At 41.0% G+C, this 16790-nt stretch overlaps 1 protein-coding gene across 1 annotated transcript in view; it reads left to right on the forward strand.

The window, feature by feature from the left end:
• The window catches only part of SULF1 (sulfatase 1), a gene marked incomplete at its 3' end in the record, with an annotated part of 156100 nt that overhangs the window by 108538 nt on the left and 30772 nt on the right, over nucleotides 1–16790 (forward strand). Inside the window, exons 4-5 of the mRNA XM_082258789.1 lie at nucleotides 3546–3785; nucleotides 8452–8603. Of these exons, the coding sequence (XP_082114915.1) occupies nucleotides 3546–3785; nucleotides 8452–8603 (392 nt within the window). The remainder of the gene's footprint in view (nucleotides 1–3545; nucleotides 3786–8451; nucleotides 8604–16790) is intronic.

The raw sequence follows: 16790 nt of genomic DNA on the forward strand, positions 1-16790 counted from the left end.
ATGTTGACCATTCTGTATACATTTACATTGCTGTTTGTGTTGTGATCAAAGAAGTACGGCATACATTGTAATCACCCTTGTTGTGTACTGGATTTCAGTACTACATTTCTCTTGCCACATTATTGATACATGCTTTTCTTAACCACTTTACCACCGGAGGATTTTGCTGTCTTACGTCCAGGCCACTTTTTGCGATTCGGCACTGTGCGACTTTACCTGACAATTGCGCGGTCATGCAACGCTGTACCCAAACAAAATGTAAATAGTTTTTTTTCCCCACAAACAGAGCTTTCTTTTGGTGGTATTTGATTACCTGTGCGATTTTTACTTTTTGCGCTATAAACAAAAAAAAGCGTACATTTTTAAAATCCCCCCCCCCCCCCAAAAAAATTTAAAAATCAAAATTTTTTAAAATTTTTGGCCAATTTGTTTTCTGCTACCTATGTTTGGTAAAAAAAAATCACAATAAGCGTATTTTGATTGGTTTGCGCAAAAGTTATTGCGTTTACTAACTAAGGGAAAAATTTCTGTCATTTTTGGTGTGTTTTTTTTTTTTTACGAGTAATGGCGGCGATCTGCGATTTTTTTTTTTTTTTTTTCCGGGACTGCGACATTGCGGCGGACAGATCGGACCCTTGACTGACATGCTGAACCCTGCAATCTGACCCTGTCTGTCACTTAGGAGATCCGCCCGCTTTGTTTACACAAGCGGGCGGATCTCCAGACTCGATTCCCCGACGATCGGGGAAGAGCGGCCGTGATCACCGCCGCTTCTCCCCTGGCCCGACTCCCGCTGTGACTGAATACAGCGGGAACGAGCCTCCGGGGGCACGCGCGCGCCGCCCACAAGGGGAGGAGTCCAGCGACGTAGGTCTACGCCGCTGGACGGGAACGAGCCACTTTGCCACAGTACAGTCAACGTGACTGGTTGGCAAGTGGTTAAAAAGGGTAACTGCAGAGAGTTTTCTTTAGAACAAGAGTAAAGGCTCATGTACACACTAGGTTGACCGCGGTCAAAACGTTCCTATCCTGAACGAGATTCTTCTGCGTTCAGAAGAGGGAGGTTAGAGGAGGTTGAACCTCCCCTAACCGTAAAAGCTTCTAAACTCTTGTAAAAGCCTATGTGTACATGGACACATAGGCTTGTATGGAGTGGAGTTTCGGAGCTTTGGCAAAAAAAAGCCAAAAGCTGCTAAACTCAAGTTTAGAAGCTATAATGTACATGAGCCCTAAAGCTGGCCATTTACTGATCAAAATCCATCCGGTTAAGCAGCCTTTGTCTGAATTTCAATCAGTGAGGCTGAACCCACTCTACATAAGTTGATCAGGGTTTGAGTAACTTCTGTCGAGGGGATACCATAATTTGGAATTTTTGTTCTTGATCAGTGGGGGGTGAGGGTTCCTCCATTCACCTCAATGTGGCAACCACCCCATTTATAACTAGTTAGAGTAAGGTGTAAATAGAAGAGCTTTACAAAAAAACAACAAAACTAAATTATTCCTAGGACACTTACCAGCTAGCCAGCCCCCCCCCCCCCAAAAAAAAAAATACTCTGTATAACACTTTGCATTAAAAATAGAGGTTTTCCCCCCACTTACTCACACCCTAATCAATTCTATCACTCCCACAAGGATCAATACACAACATGGACCTCCACTGGACCACACTTCTCACATTAATCAGGTTGTTGAAGTCCCTTCTCAATGATTGTACAACTGACTGCTCATTTCTGTGACAAATTCCAATTTTTTGTACCACCTCAGTACCTTATTTTGCACTGAAATTGTTCAAAATGTCTTATTGTATAAAAAGATTTTTAGTTGCACAATATTTGCAGAATATATATGAAAGCTGCACTGCCTTGTCACTGCCCCTATGTATTGTGTGGCTCTAACTCTAATCTCTGAGAACCTCCATGTTGGAGCATATATTGCAATGAATAAATTGAGGGCTTACTGGCATTGTGTGTGTCTATGGAGGCACACAGACCACCTTGGGATTGCGCATGCATGGATGTCCCCATAACGGATAGCTTGCCAAGGAGGCACACGAAGAAAAATGAAGCAGACAGTGCCAGTTGGCTGCTAAATCAGAGGTAAGGGACTGCTCTGTGCAAAAGTTTTGCGCAAAGCAGGTAAGTATAACCTCCTTTTTTTTTTTTTTTTTAAGCAAAAGAAAAAACCTCTATAACTGCTCCATAAACTTGTTTGCATGGTTTCGCCAATCACACAAGTTTATCTCAATGGAAAAAGAAGGGGAAGATGCAGGAAGGTGTACTCTGCCAACACTGACTTTTATCTTCTGCTTCATGTTTTAGCTGAAAACAGCTGAGTGAAGATTTTGTTCTATCATAAAGTCTATCATGAATGCTGCTGCCAGGCTTATCCATTACCACTCAGTGTCTGCCACCCCTGTCCACCAATCCCTACACTGACTCCCAATTGCCCAGCGAATTCAATTCAAAATACTTACCACAACATACAACGCCTTTCACAACTCTGCCCCGAGCTACATCACCAACCTTGTCTCCAAATATCACCCAAACCGTCCTCCCTAGACCTCCTACTCGCAAGCTCCCTTTTCTTCTCCTCCTATGCTTGTCTCCAGGATTTCCATAGAGCCTATCCCATCCTCTGGAACACTGTACATCATGGGTGTCCAACCTCTTGGCTTCTCGGGGCCACATTGAGTGTAGAGATATTTTCTCTGGCCACATATAAAATATATACTATAGTTAAGGTATATAAGTAATAAAATGCTGCCACGCCCCCCGCACTAGTTTAACACAACTAGAGGATGATCAAATGAAATGGAATCAGTATACAGAGGTTTACTTCTTCTGAGAGATAATAAAGGAACACTCTAACCACCATGACCACTTCAGTGATTTGAAGTGGTCATGGTGGTAGGAGTCAGAAACACTGCACATGCCCGCTTCCCCCTCCCTCCCCTCCGAGGCAGCCTCTGCCTACCATTAGTTGGAAGCCGCTGTGGCCATGCCCCAAACCTGACTTCCTTCCTCCCTAGCAAAAACAAAATTGTCAGGGGGCAGTGGGCCGCATTGCCTGCGGTTCTGGGCCGCATGCGGCCCCCGGGCCGCAGGTTGGACATGCCTGCTCTACATCAACCTGTGCAGCTATCTCCTTCTCTAGCTGCCTTCAGGTGATCCCTGAAAACTCATCTCAGGGAAGCCTATCACTCCTCCAACTAATCTTTTACCTCTTCCATCAGCTCATTCCCCACAGTTACAGCCTCTTGTAACACCTGCCCCACCCTATTAGATTGTAAGCTCTCCTGAGCAGGGGCCTCTTAATCCTCTTGTATTTTATTTTAACTGTAATGTCTCCCTTTTATATTGTAAAGCGCTGCGTAAACTGTTGGTGCTATATAAATCCTGTATAATAATAATAATAGTGATTTTCTCAAAGGGCTCTATTAGGGTATCCTTGTTTGACGTTAGAATTGTGTTACGATACAATTGTCCTTGAAGCTGGTATGGCACATATATGGTTTATACATTAGCAAAGGATTTTATTTATTTCAGGTTCGTTGCAGGTGATGAACAAGACCAGGAAAATAATGGAGGAAGGAGGTGCGAGTTTTATAAATGCCTTTGTGACCACTCCCATGTGTTGTCCCTCGCGCTCATCTATGCTGACTGGGAAATATGTCCACAACCACAATATTTATACCAACAATGAGAACTGCTCCTCTCCATCTTGGCAAGCTATACATGAACCTCGTACATTTGCAGTGTACCTCAATAATACCGGATACAGGACAGGTAATAGCATTGTGTATTCTTTACATGGCTTGCAGAATTGGAAACATAACAGTTAACTGTGTATGTTACTTTGTGACCTGGGTATATTAGGATAACTAATTTATAGCAAAGCAGATGGAGGAGGGCTATTAATCAGCTCTACATTTATACAACTAAAGTGGGCTATACACTAGTAACATTTTGTACAAAATTTAAAATTTTAGCCCTGGTTCAAACCTATTTCATAATCGCTGCGATATGAGTCGTAGCTATATGAGCGGTTCAGTTGCCGGCAATAAAGTGGGACTTGTCATGTGATTCGGAACTGTCAAATGGCATGACTAGTGGCACTGGTGTGAATGGGCCTTAACCACTTAAGCCCCAGAAGATTTTACCCCCTTCCTGACCAGGGCCTATTTTGCGATTCGGCACTGCGTGACTTTAATGGACAATTGCGCGGTCGTGCGACACTGTACCTAAACGAATTTGACGTCCTTTTTTTCCCACAAACAGAGCTTTATTTTGGTGGTAGTTGATCACCTGTGCGATTTTTTTTTTTTTTTTTTTTTTTTTTGATCAAGCGCTATAAACAAAAAAAGAGCTTCAATTTTGCAAAAATAACAATATTTTTCACATTTTTTTTATATGAAATTCCCCCCCCCCCCCCCCCCAAAAAAAATGTAAAAATCTAAATTTTTGAACATTTTCGGCCAATTTGTTTTATGCTACATAAGTTTGGTAAAAAAAATCGCAAAAAAGCGTATTTTGATTGGTTTGCGCAAAAGTTATCTCGTTTACTAACAAAGGGAAATATTTTTGTCATTTTTGTTGTTTTTTTTTTTAACGAGTAATGGCGGCGATCTGCGATTTTTTTTTTTTTTTTTTTTTTTTTTGCGGGACTGCGACATTGCGGCGGACAGATCGGACCCTTGACTGACATTTTTGACACTTTTGGGGTTACCAGTGACATTACTGCAGTAATCAGTGCTATACATATGTACTGTTACTGCAAAAATGACACTAGCAGTGAAGGAGTTAACTGTATTGGAGAGGGAGGGGTTAAGTGTGTCCTAGGGGCGTGTTTCTAACTGTGATTGGCTGTGGCTACTAGTGTAAGAACAGAGATCAACGGTCCTACATAGTAGAACCGTCTGATCTCCATTCTTACACAGTGAAGAATGACAGGCGGCTTTGTTTACATCAGCCGCCTGCCTTTCTTCCGGTGTAACGGACGATCGCGAGTGCCCGGCGGACATCGGGTCCGCCGGGCACACGCGCGGGGGGCCCTTGACCGCGCGCTCGCTCCCTAGAGCCTCAGAGGCTAGCGACGTAGTACTCCGTTGCTTTGCCTGTGAGGGGCTGACCACCGCAGTAAATAGTCGTGCGGCGGTCGGCAAGCGGTTAAAGAGGAAGTAAACTTCCTTTGCTGACTTTTACCTATAGGTAGTGTAAATATCTTCTAAACGTGCACCGACATCACTGGCGCATGCGCTCTGAAGAAACAGCCACCCGTGCCATTCCTTCAGAGCCTTGTGCCATGAATGGCGGCTCCCACGCACATGTGCAGGAGTGATGTAATCGTGGCTGCGGCCAGTCACAGAGCCGGAGCCCACGAACCCGGAAGCAAGATGGGAGCTCCTACAGCGCTGACATTGCGGCACTGGAACAGCTTTGTTGTAAGGTAAGTTTCACATAATGTGCTAGTATGCAATGAATACTATCACATTCTGACTTTACCTTGCAGTGGAAAAAAAATGTCCAACATGTACAACGGCTTTAATTCAATTTTCAAATTGTTAGTGGAGTCAAATTTTTTTTTTTTTTTTTTTTTACCACAGAAATGAGACAATTCTAAGGAGCAGGATGTAAATTTTTTTTCTTGGGCAAACAAATTTCTAAAAATGTATGTGTTTTTTGTTCGGAAGCTGCTTCAAAATCGAATGTTAAAAGGTCACATTCACATGTTATGCGAATTGGATATGGTTAAAAACGCATCCAATTTGCATATAAGTGAACCCAGCCTTACTTTTGTACCATAAAAAAAGGTGTCCACCATAAACAATATACGTATTATCTGCCCAGATGTAAATTGCATTGTCTCTTGAAACAGGTGCACGCCACAGTTGACAATACTGATTTTCCTGATTTTTGGCTTCTGCTTAGAGGGCTTGTTAACTGAGACAGTCAATTAAAAACAACTAAGCCCCAATTCACACCTGCATGTTTTGTTGTGCGATTTCCAAAACTCAAGGTGAAAATTCCCTTAGGCCCCTTTCACACTTGTACGACTCCAAAGTTGCACCGACTTTGGAGTGCAACTTTGATGCAACTTTGATGCATCTTTAACGCAACATTGGATGGGTGCAACATGGATACGACTTGGGCTTTGACCAGTTTTAATGGACAACTGTTGCACACAAGTTGCATAGTATAACAATTTGGTCTGACTTTCATGCAACTTCTGAGGGTTAACATTAAAGTCTATGGCCCTGAAGTTGCATGAAAGTCAGACCAAAGTAGTGCGTTATCTACTTTTAAGTTGCTGCAACTTTAACCACTTTACCACCGGAGGATTTTGCTGTCTTCCGTCCAGGCCACTTTTTGCGATTCGGCGCTGTGCGACTTTAACTGACAATTGCGCGGTCCTGCGATGCCGTACCCAAACGAAATTTACGTCCTTTTTTTCCCACAAACAGAGCTTTCTTTTGGTGGTATTTGATCACCTGTGCGATTTTTACTTTTTGCGCTATAAACAAAAAAAGAGCGTTTATTTCGAAAAAATAACAATATTTTTAACATTTTTTTATATGAAATTCCCCCCAAAAAAGATGTAAAAACCAATTTTTTAAAAAATTTTTGGCCAATTTGTTTTCTGCTACCTATGTTTGGTAAAAAAAAATCGCAATAAGCGTATTTTGATTGGTTTGCGCAAAAGTTATTGCGTTTACTAACTAAGGGAAAGATTTATGTCATTTTTGGTGTTTTTTTTTTTAACGCGTAATGGCGGCGATCTGCGATTTTTTTTTTTTTGTGGGACTGCGACATTGCGGCGGACAGATCGGACCCTTGACTGACATTTTTGACACTTTTGGGGGTACCAGTGACATTACTGCAGTAATCAGTGCTATATATATGCACTGTTACTGTAAAAATGACACTGGCAGGGAAGGGGTTAATTTTATTGGAGAGGGAGGGGTTAATGTATGCCTGGTGCTTACTGACGTGTGGGGGGGGAGGTGACTGAGTGAGTCATGGACAGATCGGATGTCTAGCTATGCTGAACAGTCCGATCTGTCACTCCCTGTCACTATGGAGATCCGCCCGCTTGTGTTTACACAGGCGGGCGGATCTCCACACTAGATCCCTGGCGATCGGGGAAGAGCAGCGGCGATCGCCGCTGCTCCTCCCCTGGCCCGACTCCCGCTGTGAATGAAAACAGCGGGAGCGAGCCTCCGCGGGGGGCGCAAGCGCCGCCCAGAAGGGGGAGTGTCTGACGACGTTAATACTACGTCGTCAGACGATAACGAACCACTTTGCCGCAGTAGTACTACCGTACTCGGTCGGCAAGTGGTTAAGTTGCGCATATATGAATGGTTATCATTGGAAAACATGGGGAACGACATGTCGTGCAACTCTCATGTCCAAAGTTGCATGACAAGTTGCACAAATGTGAACGAGCCTTATTCACAATGAGCCCATTCACACTGGAGCGTTGTTTCTCCTGTCGTGTGAAGCACAACAAAGTTAATAAGCTTCTTTGGGGCAGATTCATGTTTTTTTTTTAGGCCCCATAGACTTTAATAGGAGTAACTGAAAAATGCTTATATGCGTTTTTCAAGCGCTTCCATTTAAAAGTCTATCGGGCACAAAATTTGCACAGTTTAAAATGCAAAATAATGGAAAAAAAAAAAGAAGAAGCCTATTAATCGCCTGGCTACTCTCACGTTCAATGGGGGGGGGGGGGGGGGAATGGGAAAAATAAAAGAGGGGACTTCTGTAAGCTTTAGCAGAGGAACAGCTATCAAAAGGTGATCTGCTTTCATAGAACTTCATAATGAACCTATTACTCGAGGAATTAAGGGGAGAGACATGGAAATTAGTAATTTTTTCACTGCAGCCAACCGTACACACCAAGCCAAAAGTTTAATTATTTTCTTCTCCTCAGAAATCATCAACGGGAGATGGAAAAATAAGGACTGAAAAAATGCATCTTAAGTAAGGAGAAAGCAAGTCACAGGAAATCTATAAAATACTGTATGTGTAATATAAGAATAACTAGGCTACCTTTAGACAGGGTGGTCCCCACTTGCACAGTGCCAATGGTTTCACCAGACAGGAAGTGAGGTAAAATCTGTAAAAGGGATACAAATAGAACTAAAAATGTTTTTTTCAGTAGAACCCCTTTCAGCTAATTATGCTCCCTACATCCCTCCGTGTTCCCTCATACAGGTTTGCCTTCACTTTCTCTCTTGTTACCTTGACAGGAAGTGGGGAGAAATTTCTCTCTAGCAGAGAGAAAATATGGAAAGAGGTTCTAACCCTTATCTAACAAAAACTAAAAAGCCTTGTTCCAGGTTTACGGTATATATAATATAACTACGCTATGTCATATTTTTTTCATATGCTTGCTTTGAATTGACTGTTAATTTAACAGCATGCTTATAGTGTCTTTTGTTCTTCTCTGTAGCATTTTTTGGAAAGTACCTCAATGAATATAATGGAAGTTATATCCCCCCCGGATGGAGAGAATGGCTAGGACTAGTTAAGAACTCGCGCTTCTATAATTATACTATGTGCAGGAATGGATACAAGGAAAAGCATGGATTTGAATATGAAAAGGTATGTTTCTAAATATTTTCTAAGAGCAGCCTCAGGTTCTTTAACCACTTCTGGATTGGATGGTTTTCCCCCTTAATGACCAGGCTGTTTTTTGCGAAACGGCACTGCGTTACTTAAACTGACAATTGCCTGGTCGTGCAATGCTGTACTAAAAAAATTTATGTCCTTTTTTTCCCACAAATAGAGCTTTCTTTTGGTGGCATTTGATCACCTGTGCAATTTTTTATTTTTTGCGCTATAAACAAAAAAAGTGACAATTCTGAAAAAAACAAATATTTTTACTTTCTGCTATATAACATTCCCAATAAAAAAAAATTAAAGTTTGTTGTAAGGGGGGATGGGTGCGCTGATAGTGTGTTGAAGCTGCTCCCGGTACTTCTCAGTCTCAGTAGAAGTCCTATGGGAAGAAACCGGTCAGATTAGGAGGCGCACACGTCACACACAACTTGCGGTCCGTGCTGCAGCCGGCCGCAAGCCTTTGCAGGAATTCGTATGCCTATGTTTATGCTGAATACAAGACATCTAATTGTAAGTGCATTATCAACTGTTTTTTGAATAAATCTCAAGGGTAATACACTATTAGCCCTTTTTTTCCTTTAATACACGGTGGTTTTGTGAGCTTGTAAAGAAGGATGAGGCTGTGTTTCTTGCTGGTACTCGTTGCCATCTAGTGGAGAAAGAAAGGTAGAGCGGTTCTACATCCCACTTCAGGATTTTAAAGAGGAAGCAAGGCGGTGGTTTCACTGAACAAGTGCATACCTATTACCATCTGGTAAGAGGCTAATTCTTGGTGATTTACACGTGGTGTTTGTTCACAAGGAGATTGGATATTTTTTCAGCACAAGAAAATATAGTTGCACCTTATTTATTTCCGTTTGGTAAGGATGAATTTCACTCGGTGGTGGATACACGTATTATTCGGATAGAATACAATTCTACTCACCTGCAAAATATTTATGGACACTTATGAACTTTTATGTTTATGCACCAATTGATTTGCATTATTAATTGGCTTCACAGATTGATATATGTTATATATATTTACTTTTGTTGATTTGGTTCACACATAGATATATGTTATATATTCATTATTTATTTGTTGTTTAGCGCACCCCACACCACATATACATTTATCTATAAAAAAAAATTAAAAATATCATTTTTTTTTTCATCATTTTAGGCCAATTTGTATTCTGCTATATATTTTTGGTAAAAAAAAATCCCAATAAATGTATATTGTTTGGTTTGCGCAAAAGTTATTGCATCTACAAACTACTGGAAAGATTTATGTAATTCTTATTTATTTATTTTTTTTACTAGTAATGGTGGCGATAAGTGATTTTAGCGGGACTACGGCATTGCGGCGGACAGATCGGACACCTAACTGACAATTTTGACACTTTTGGGGGGACCAGTGATGTTACTACAGTAATCAGTGCTAAAAATATGCACTGTTACTGTACTAATGACACTGACAGGGAAGGGGTTAACACCAGGGGCGATCAAAGTTTTAAATGTGTCCCTAGGGGGTGCTTTCTAAACTGTGGGGGGGATGTACTTACAGAATGAACACAGAGATCTGTGTTCCTAAATAAGAGGAACACAGGATCCCTATGTTCATTACTGACAGAACAGCGGTCTGCTGTGTTTACAACAGCAGACCGCTGTTCTGTCTCCATGGTGAGCGATCGCAGGTGCCCGGCGGCAATCTCAGCAGCCGGACCCGGTGATTGGCTCCCCCTGTGGCGAATGGTAAAGTTACGGTGTTTCGCGAGACTGAGCCGTCCTGCCGCAGTATATGTAAGTGGTTGGGTATTACAACATAGGGGTGGTGATATACAGCAGTTTAGAATAGGGCTCTCCAAATTTTCCAGCACAAGGGCTTCATCGTACACTTTACAAATATTCATGGGCAGCAAAACATTTAAAAAATCTGGCCTAATAAATAAATGAATACGTTTTACTTGGAGCTTTTTTTTGTACTTCGCATAATATGATTCGGAACAACAGAGAAAACTTCAGTGAAACAAACCCAAGGAATTCCACATAAACTTGAGCCATAATTAAGGGTCAAACTTAAATAAGTTTAGTCTGCACCTTTCTCAGTAGAGTCCCTTTTAAATCGGGGTTCCCATCAGAGTCCCCCTTTAAAGCAGAGTCCCTATACAAGTCCCCCTTACATCACAGTCCCCCCCCCCTTACATCAGAGTCATTTGGGTCCTCATCAGAGGGGAGCACATAAGCTGTGGGCCAGATAAAATCATGTGACCTAAGGACTGTAGTTTGGAGACCCCTGTTCTAAAGAGTAAGGGGGTTTCGACCACCACTTTCCCACAGAAAGAGAAAGGGTCTTTCTCCATAACAGTGGTAGTTAAAGGGGGCTTCTGACAACACCAATGGACCACACATAATTTCCAGTGAATGTAATGCTACAGAAAGCTCTCGTAGACTGCAGACATGCAACATGGGATGATCAGAGACTACGAGCATACCACAAGAGTTGGACAAGGTCTGCAGACATGCTATTGGAGTCTTTTCAGAGACTGAGTATAGGCTTTAGGAGACTGGAGACACATTATGATAATGCTAGAGACCACTGCCATGCCATTTTTGTCAACAAGGAAACCTAGAAAGAAAAAAAGGATTGACAGCATTGCAAGAATTAGGATAGTGTGAAAGAATCAAATCAAGCCATTTAACTACTAGAACTGGCCTGAGTTAAGCTTGTACTTTTCAGACATTTCTACAAAAATCTGTACAAAATTTTCCAGTACATTGGATGACTTGCCCATTGTCGTTCGAACATACTTTAAAATTTTGTTTTCTTTAATATTATCATTTTGCATGGAATGAACTTCCCTGATTGAAAACTGCATGGACTATTCAAAGTTTGTTAAGTCAAGAAAATGATTCCACCCTGCTCCCTACTAATGATTATAAAATCGAACATACATTCCTGTTTTTTTTTTTTTTAAATCAGGTGATTTTTATATAAACATAGTTTTTCAGTTTACAACATAACTTAGACACACAAAATGTTTCCACAAAACATGTGGAGATACAAGAAAGACCTACAACGTAAAAGAAAATATTAGATTCAAGTAGATCATGAGACTTCTGGAATACGTTGTATCCTTCATATATAACCTTTCAATACAGCGATTGGTATGCAGTGATGAACTTTACATTTCTTACCAATGATAGATCAGGACAATAATGTTTATATTAGATTGTTATCTTGCCAGAACACAATATACAGTCATCTACCCTAAACCAGTGGCAGTTAGTTCTTCTATGTTTATAAGTCATTACTCACTGATAGGGTAGAATTTGTAGACAATTTATGGCGCTTTTTCACTGCATGGAACCGAATGGTTCCGCTCGCTTTTCCACTGCTGGTACCGCATGGTATGGTGTAGGAACGGTACGGTACGTTACGGCGGCGCTTTTCCACTGCATGGAACCGAACGGTACGGCTCTCAAAAACAGTACCACCTCGATTGTGGTTCCAAGAGGTACCATACCCGGTACCATATCCCACAATCCTTTGCATGCAGTCACTACTAGCCACTGATTGGTCAGAGAATCCCACCCACCCCGTTGTTATCCCACTCACTTAACTTTAGTACTACTTTAGTGGAAAAGCAAACCATACCGTACCGTACCGAACTGTTCCAACACCGTACCATGCGGTACCAGCAGTGGAAAAGCAAACCGGGCCAAGCACGGCCGAGTAGAGCCGAGCCGGTACTTGCAGTGGAAAAGTGCCATTAGAGTCTAGCCATCGGGTCCAGATTTTTAAAAACATTTTTGGGTATTTTCTATGTTTATAAGTCAATTTCTCCCTCCGTAAATTGATATTAACATCCTCTTTCTGTTGAGAGCATGTTGGTGGGACAGATGATATCCATTTCTGCAGTATGAGTTTACGGGCTATATACATAGACTGTATCCACAGTACATGCATATCAGGTGGGAGAATATCCTCCCGTAAAAGCCCTAGTAGAGCTATCTTTGGATCAGATGTTACATATGTGGAGCATAATGTATTTAAGCTAGTAAATTTGTATTCCCAATAGCGGTGCAATTTGGGACAGTGCCATAGCATGTGTATAAGGGTATCTGTGGCTGTGGTACATCTTGGACAGTTTGGTAAAGTCACTTTAACAGACATTCTTAAACTAAAAAAAATTTAATAAAATTCTACTAGTATATGACCAGCTTAAGTACTTACGTAAGGAAACACATACTACTGTTTGCAGGGGCCTTCAGGGTTGCACACAATATAATATATGTCAAATGGCCACAGGTTCGGCACCAGTGGTCTACCGCATGCTGACAAGCATGTGCTTTGTTTGGCTGATTTCTAAAGAAATCAAACTGTAAGACAATACACGCTTTTTTTTTTTTGCATTTTGAACATGTCTAGCTGATTTAGACCAGAACAGGTTTCCTGACAATTTAAATAATTTGTTTGGTCCAGCAAGAACCAAGCAAATTATTTGATTGGCAGATGCTGCTTAGGCTGTAATATACTGTAGTAGGGTGTGCTATACAGGCGGTCCCTGGGTTACAAACAAGATAGGGACTGTAGGTTTGTTCTTAAGTCAAATTTGTTTGTAAGTCGGAACAGGTACATTTTTTAAGTTTAGTTCCAGCCAAAATAAAAAAAAAAAGTTTTTTGGATAGCATAGGAAAGGGTTAAGACCCCTGTACCATTTGTTCTGCTGTCTGTACTCCTGTTCAGAAGATTTCACCTCACTTTCTGTGCCTATGACAACTAGATTTTGAAATTTTGGGTTGTTGTGGAAACAAGGATTGGGGATAAAGCTTCAGTGGAGACACCTTCTTCCCATGAGAACTTACAGGAGTGAATTTCCCTTCCTAGGGGTAGATTTCTCCTCACTTCCTGTTGCCCCCCCCCCCCGTTTGTAAGTAGGAATCGTTTGTAAGTGGGATGTTTGTAACCCGGGGACCGCCTGTATACAGAAAGTGGGGCTTTGTTCTGGCAACAGTACCAGAGGCATCCCCTCTACTGCTGGATATAGAAACTCAGTTGTACCACATTTCCACCATTCAGTGGAAGCCTTTGTATTTTTCTGAGGACTCAGAGAAAGGAATTTTTACAAAAATTCAGTTTTTTAATTAATACAAGGCTTCCTCTGATTGGCCAAGGTAGTGATCGTAAAGTCCTCTCCACCTCAGCCAATTGGAGGAAGCCCCGTGTTGAAAAAATACAAAAAAAAGGGAGAAAAAGCGGAGCGCCTCTAAGTGTAATCAGTTTAATTATCCACAATAGAACAGGTACAAAAACTTGCACTTGAAAAAAGAGCGCCCATGCCCGGCGAGGCTCCTGCGCATGCTCTGAAATGCATCGTGCTATTGGCTGCCTGATCGGTGATGTCACCAGTGTCTTGAGAGCAGAGCGGTACCTGGAAGCCACCGGCCATCTAGCCTGACAGAGCAACAGTGCACTATGCTTCCTCCCCTGCATCATCGTGGAGTTTACTACCGGGACACGGACTCCCCATTGCGGCATGCCACTGTTCAAATGAGCTTACTCTTATTTATTCTTATGTGAGCACGTTTTTGTACCTGTTCTATTGTGGATAATTAAACTGATTACACTTAGGTGCTCCGCTTTTTCTTCCTTTTTTTTTGCATTACAAAGTTGACTTCTCTCTGCGGCAAAGCTAGCCCTGGTTGTCATCCACTTTTCCCACTTTCTCCATTTTATTGAACTTACTAGTGACTATGCATGAACTTTAATCCCCTTGATGATGCTATTTAGGTATGTGTTATGCACCAACGTTTATTTTGTTTGAAAAAATACAAGGTGCCTGAATGGTGGAGGTGCTCCAAGATCAACTGTATTTATATACATCAGCTGAGGGGAAGTGTCTCCATACTGCTGTTGGAACACCGCACCACTTACTATAAGTAGCACACCCTACTACAGTATATTACAGACGAAGCAGCCAGTCTGTTTTGGCATGCAAATAGATAGTTTGGTCCAAGATGGAGCAAGCAAATTATTTAAAGTGCCAGGAAACCTAGAACTGTAGTTTAACCACCTCCTCCCCAAGCCTATTCTGACACTTCGCTCTTACAAGTAAAAATCAATTTCTTTTTTCGCTAGAAAATTACTTAGAACAAATATATTTGTTTTTTAGCAGAGACCCTATAGAATAAAATTGTGTGTTGCAATTTTTAATGTCACACGGTATTTGCGCAGTTGTTTTTCAAACCCAACTTTTTGGGGAAAAAAACATTCATGAATTTAAAGAAAACAAAACCAGAAAAGTTAGCACAATTTTTTTGGATAATGTGAAAGATGATGTTACACCACATAAATAGATACCTAACATGTCACGCTTTAAAATTGCATCTGCCCGTGGAATGGCGGCAAACTACGGCCCTTTAAATTCTCCATTATCCTGGAATAACCACTGAAACCCGAGGACGTACTGGAATGACCTTGGGTGGGAACTTATATTGAGGCTTGTAGGGGCTACTTCAAATGCATAAAACATGCGCAAATGTTCATGCATTGAGATGTACTCCATATGTTTTTTATTTATTTATTTTTTACTACGGCACACTTAACGAATTGGCACTTACAAATGAGAAGTGTTTCCTGAGTAAGGTAGTTACTTTCAATAATGATCGTATCTCTGAATGTGTTATTATGATACATTACTGAGCTATTGATAGAAATAATCCTATTGCTTAAGGAACAGAGCTTTTATTGCACCTGTCGGGGGCATTCTGCACTGATAGCATATAAACAACTGCTTTGTTAGTCAGATTGCTAAGTAGACCTATTATTAACATTCACATGCCGCATAATATAACAGGGTACATGTTGCATTGCCAAATTATGTTAATATTTCTAGACTCCTTTTGATTTGAGCTGCTGTTCCCAATTTCCCTTGTAAAGTGTAGGAAAAGATCACATGATCTCTGGTTACCAAGAGCATCATGAGTATTTTCAGAGATTTGGAGACTGCAGAGAGTCTGTTATTTTGAATCCGACATCTACCTGGTAGACCTGTGATGTGAAAACAGCATCAGCATGGTAAAGAATTTGTTCACCAATACAAAGGAAGAAGCAGAAATTACATATTATTGGGCATATGTACAGGTGGCTGCCACGTATAACTATATTATTACAGGCTATACATAGAAACAAGGTTTTAGGTTGATCATTTGTATTACTAATAAAAAGTGACTAAAAGACTATAGTTTTATATCAAAACTCACCTTATATGACCATTTAATTGTCTCTTTTAAAAACTATCATTGGAGGTCTTTCAGAAATTCCCAGAGGCACTATATAACCACGTAATATGCCGATTACCCAGTGATTGAATATTAAATGCTAAATTTTTTACCCAGTAAGGGTTTCCATATTGTCCCAGCTACAGCCTGCCATGTTATTACAATGACTCCAATGACCCTTATGTTAAAGTGAAAGAGTGCCCAGGCTATGCCTACTAACGTGTATATACATATTATGAACAAGCAGAGCAGTAAAACCCCCAATAATCTCTTCATCAAAAGCTTTGGGGAGATATTTATTTTCAAAGTTCTCTGAAATCTTAGCAAATATTCTGTTAGATCAGTATCTTGGCAGTCTACCAGCCCAACAGCCTAACTCTGAAGCCATTGGATCTGTGAGAAGGAATAATTTTACATTAGAAGATTGGGGATGGTTTATTTTAACTGTTGTACTGCTTGTTCAATAAACAGTTGAATGTCCAAAGTGGGTGCAGTCCGAGCTTGCCAATTCCAATACTAATAGCAGAGGAGTTCTTGTAATATGTTCAGTTTACCAGTAGTGTTGGACCACACCGAAGGATGACAAATTAATGAGATTAGGTGAAACTTTGCTGTTACATGTATCCCCTGAGTTATATAAGGAGCATTAGAGGTTCCTATTATTTAAGCTTTACAGTGATGCGTGTTACCAGTACGTTCCATACTGAATAGTCCTTGTAGGATAGGTACACACAGATGTTACATAATTTTTTTTCTGATACCGGATATGTTAAGTAGAATCAAATAATTGTCGAGGTGTCAGTAATATGTGCAATTTTACCAGCAGTGCTCAGCAACGTTTCTCAACCAAATAATTCCAATTTGGCCAACAGACTTTTACCCTATTAGAGCTGTAACTTTAACATC

This window comes from Pelophylax lessonae (assembly GCF_965119305.1).
Source record: "Pelophylax lessonae genome assembly, chromosome: 5".
Classification (NCBI taxonomy): Eukaryota; Metazoa; Chordata; class Amphibia; order Anura; family Ranidae; genus Pelophylax; species Pelophylax lessonae.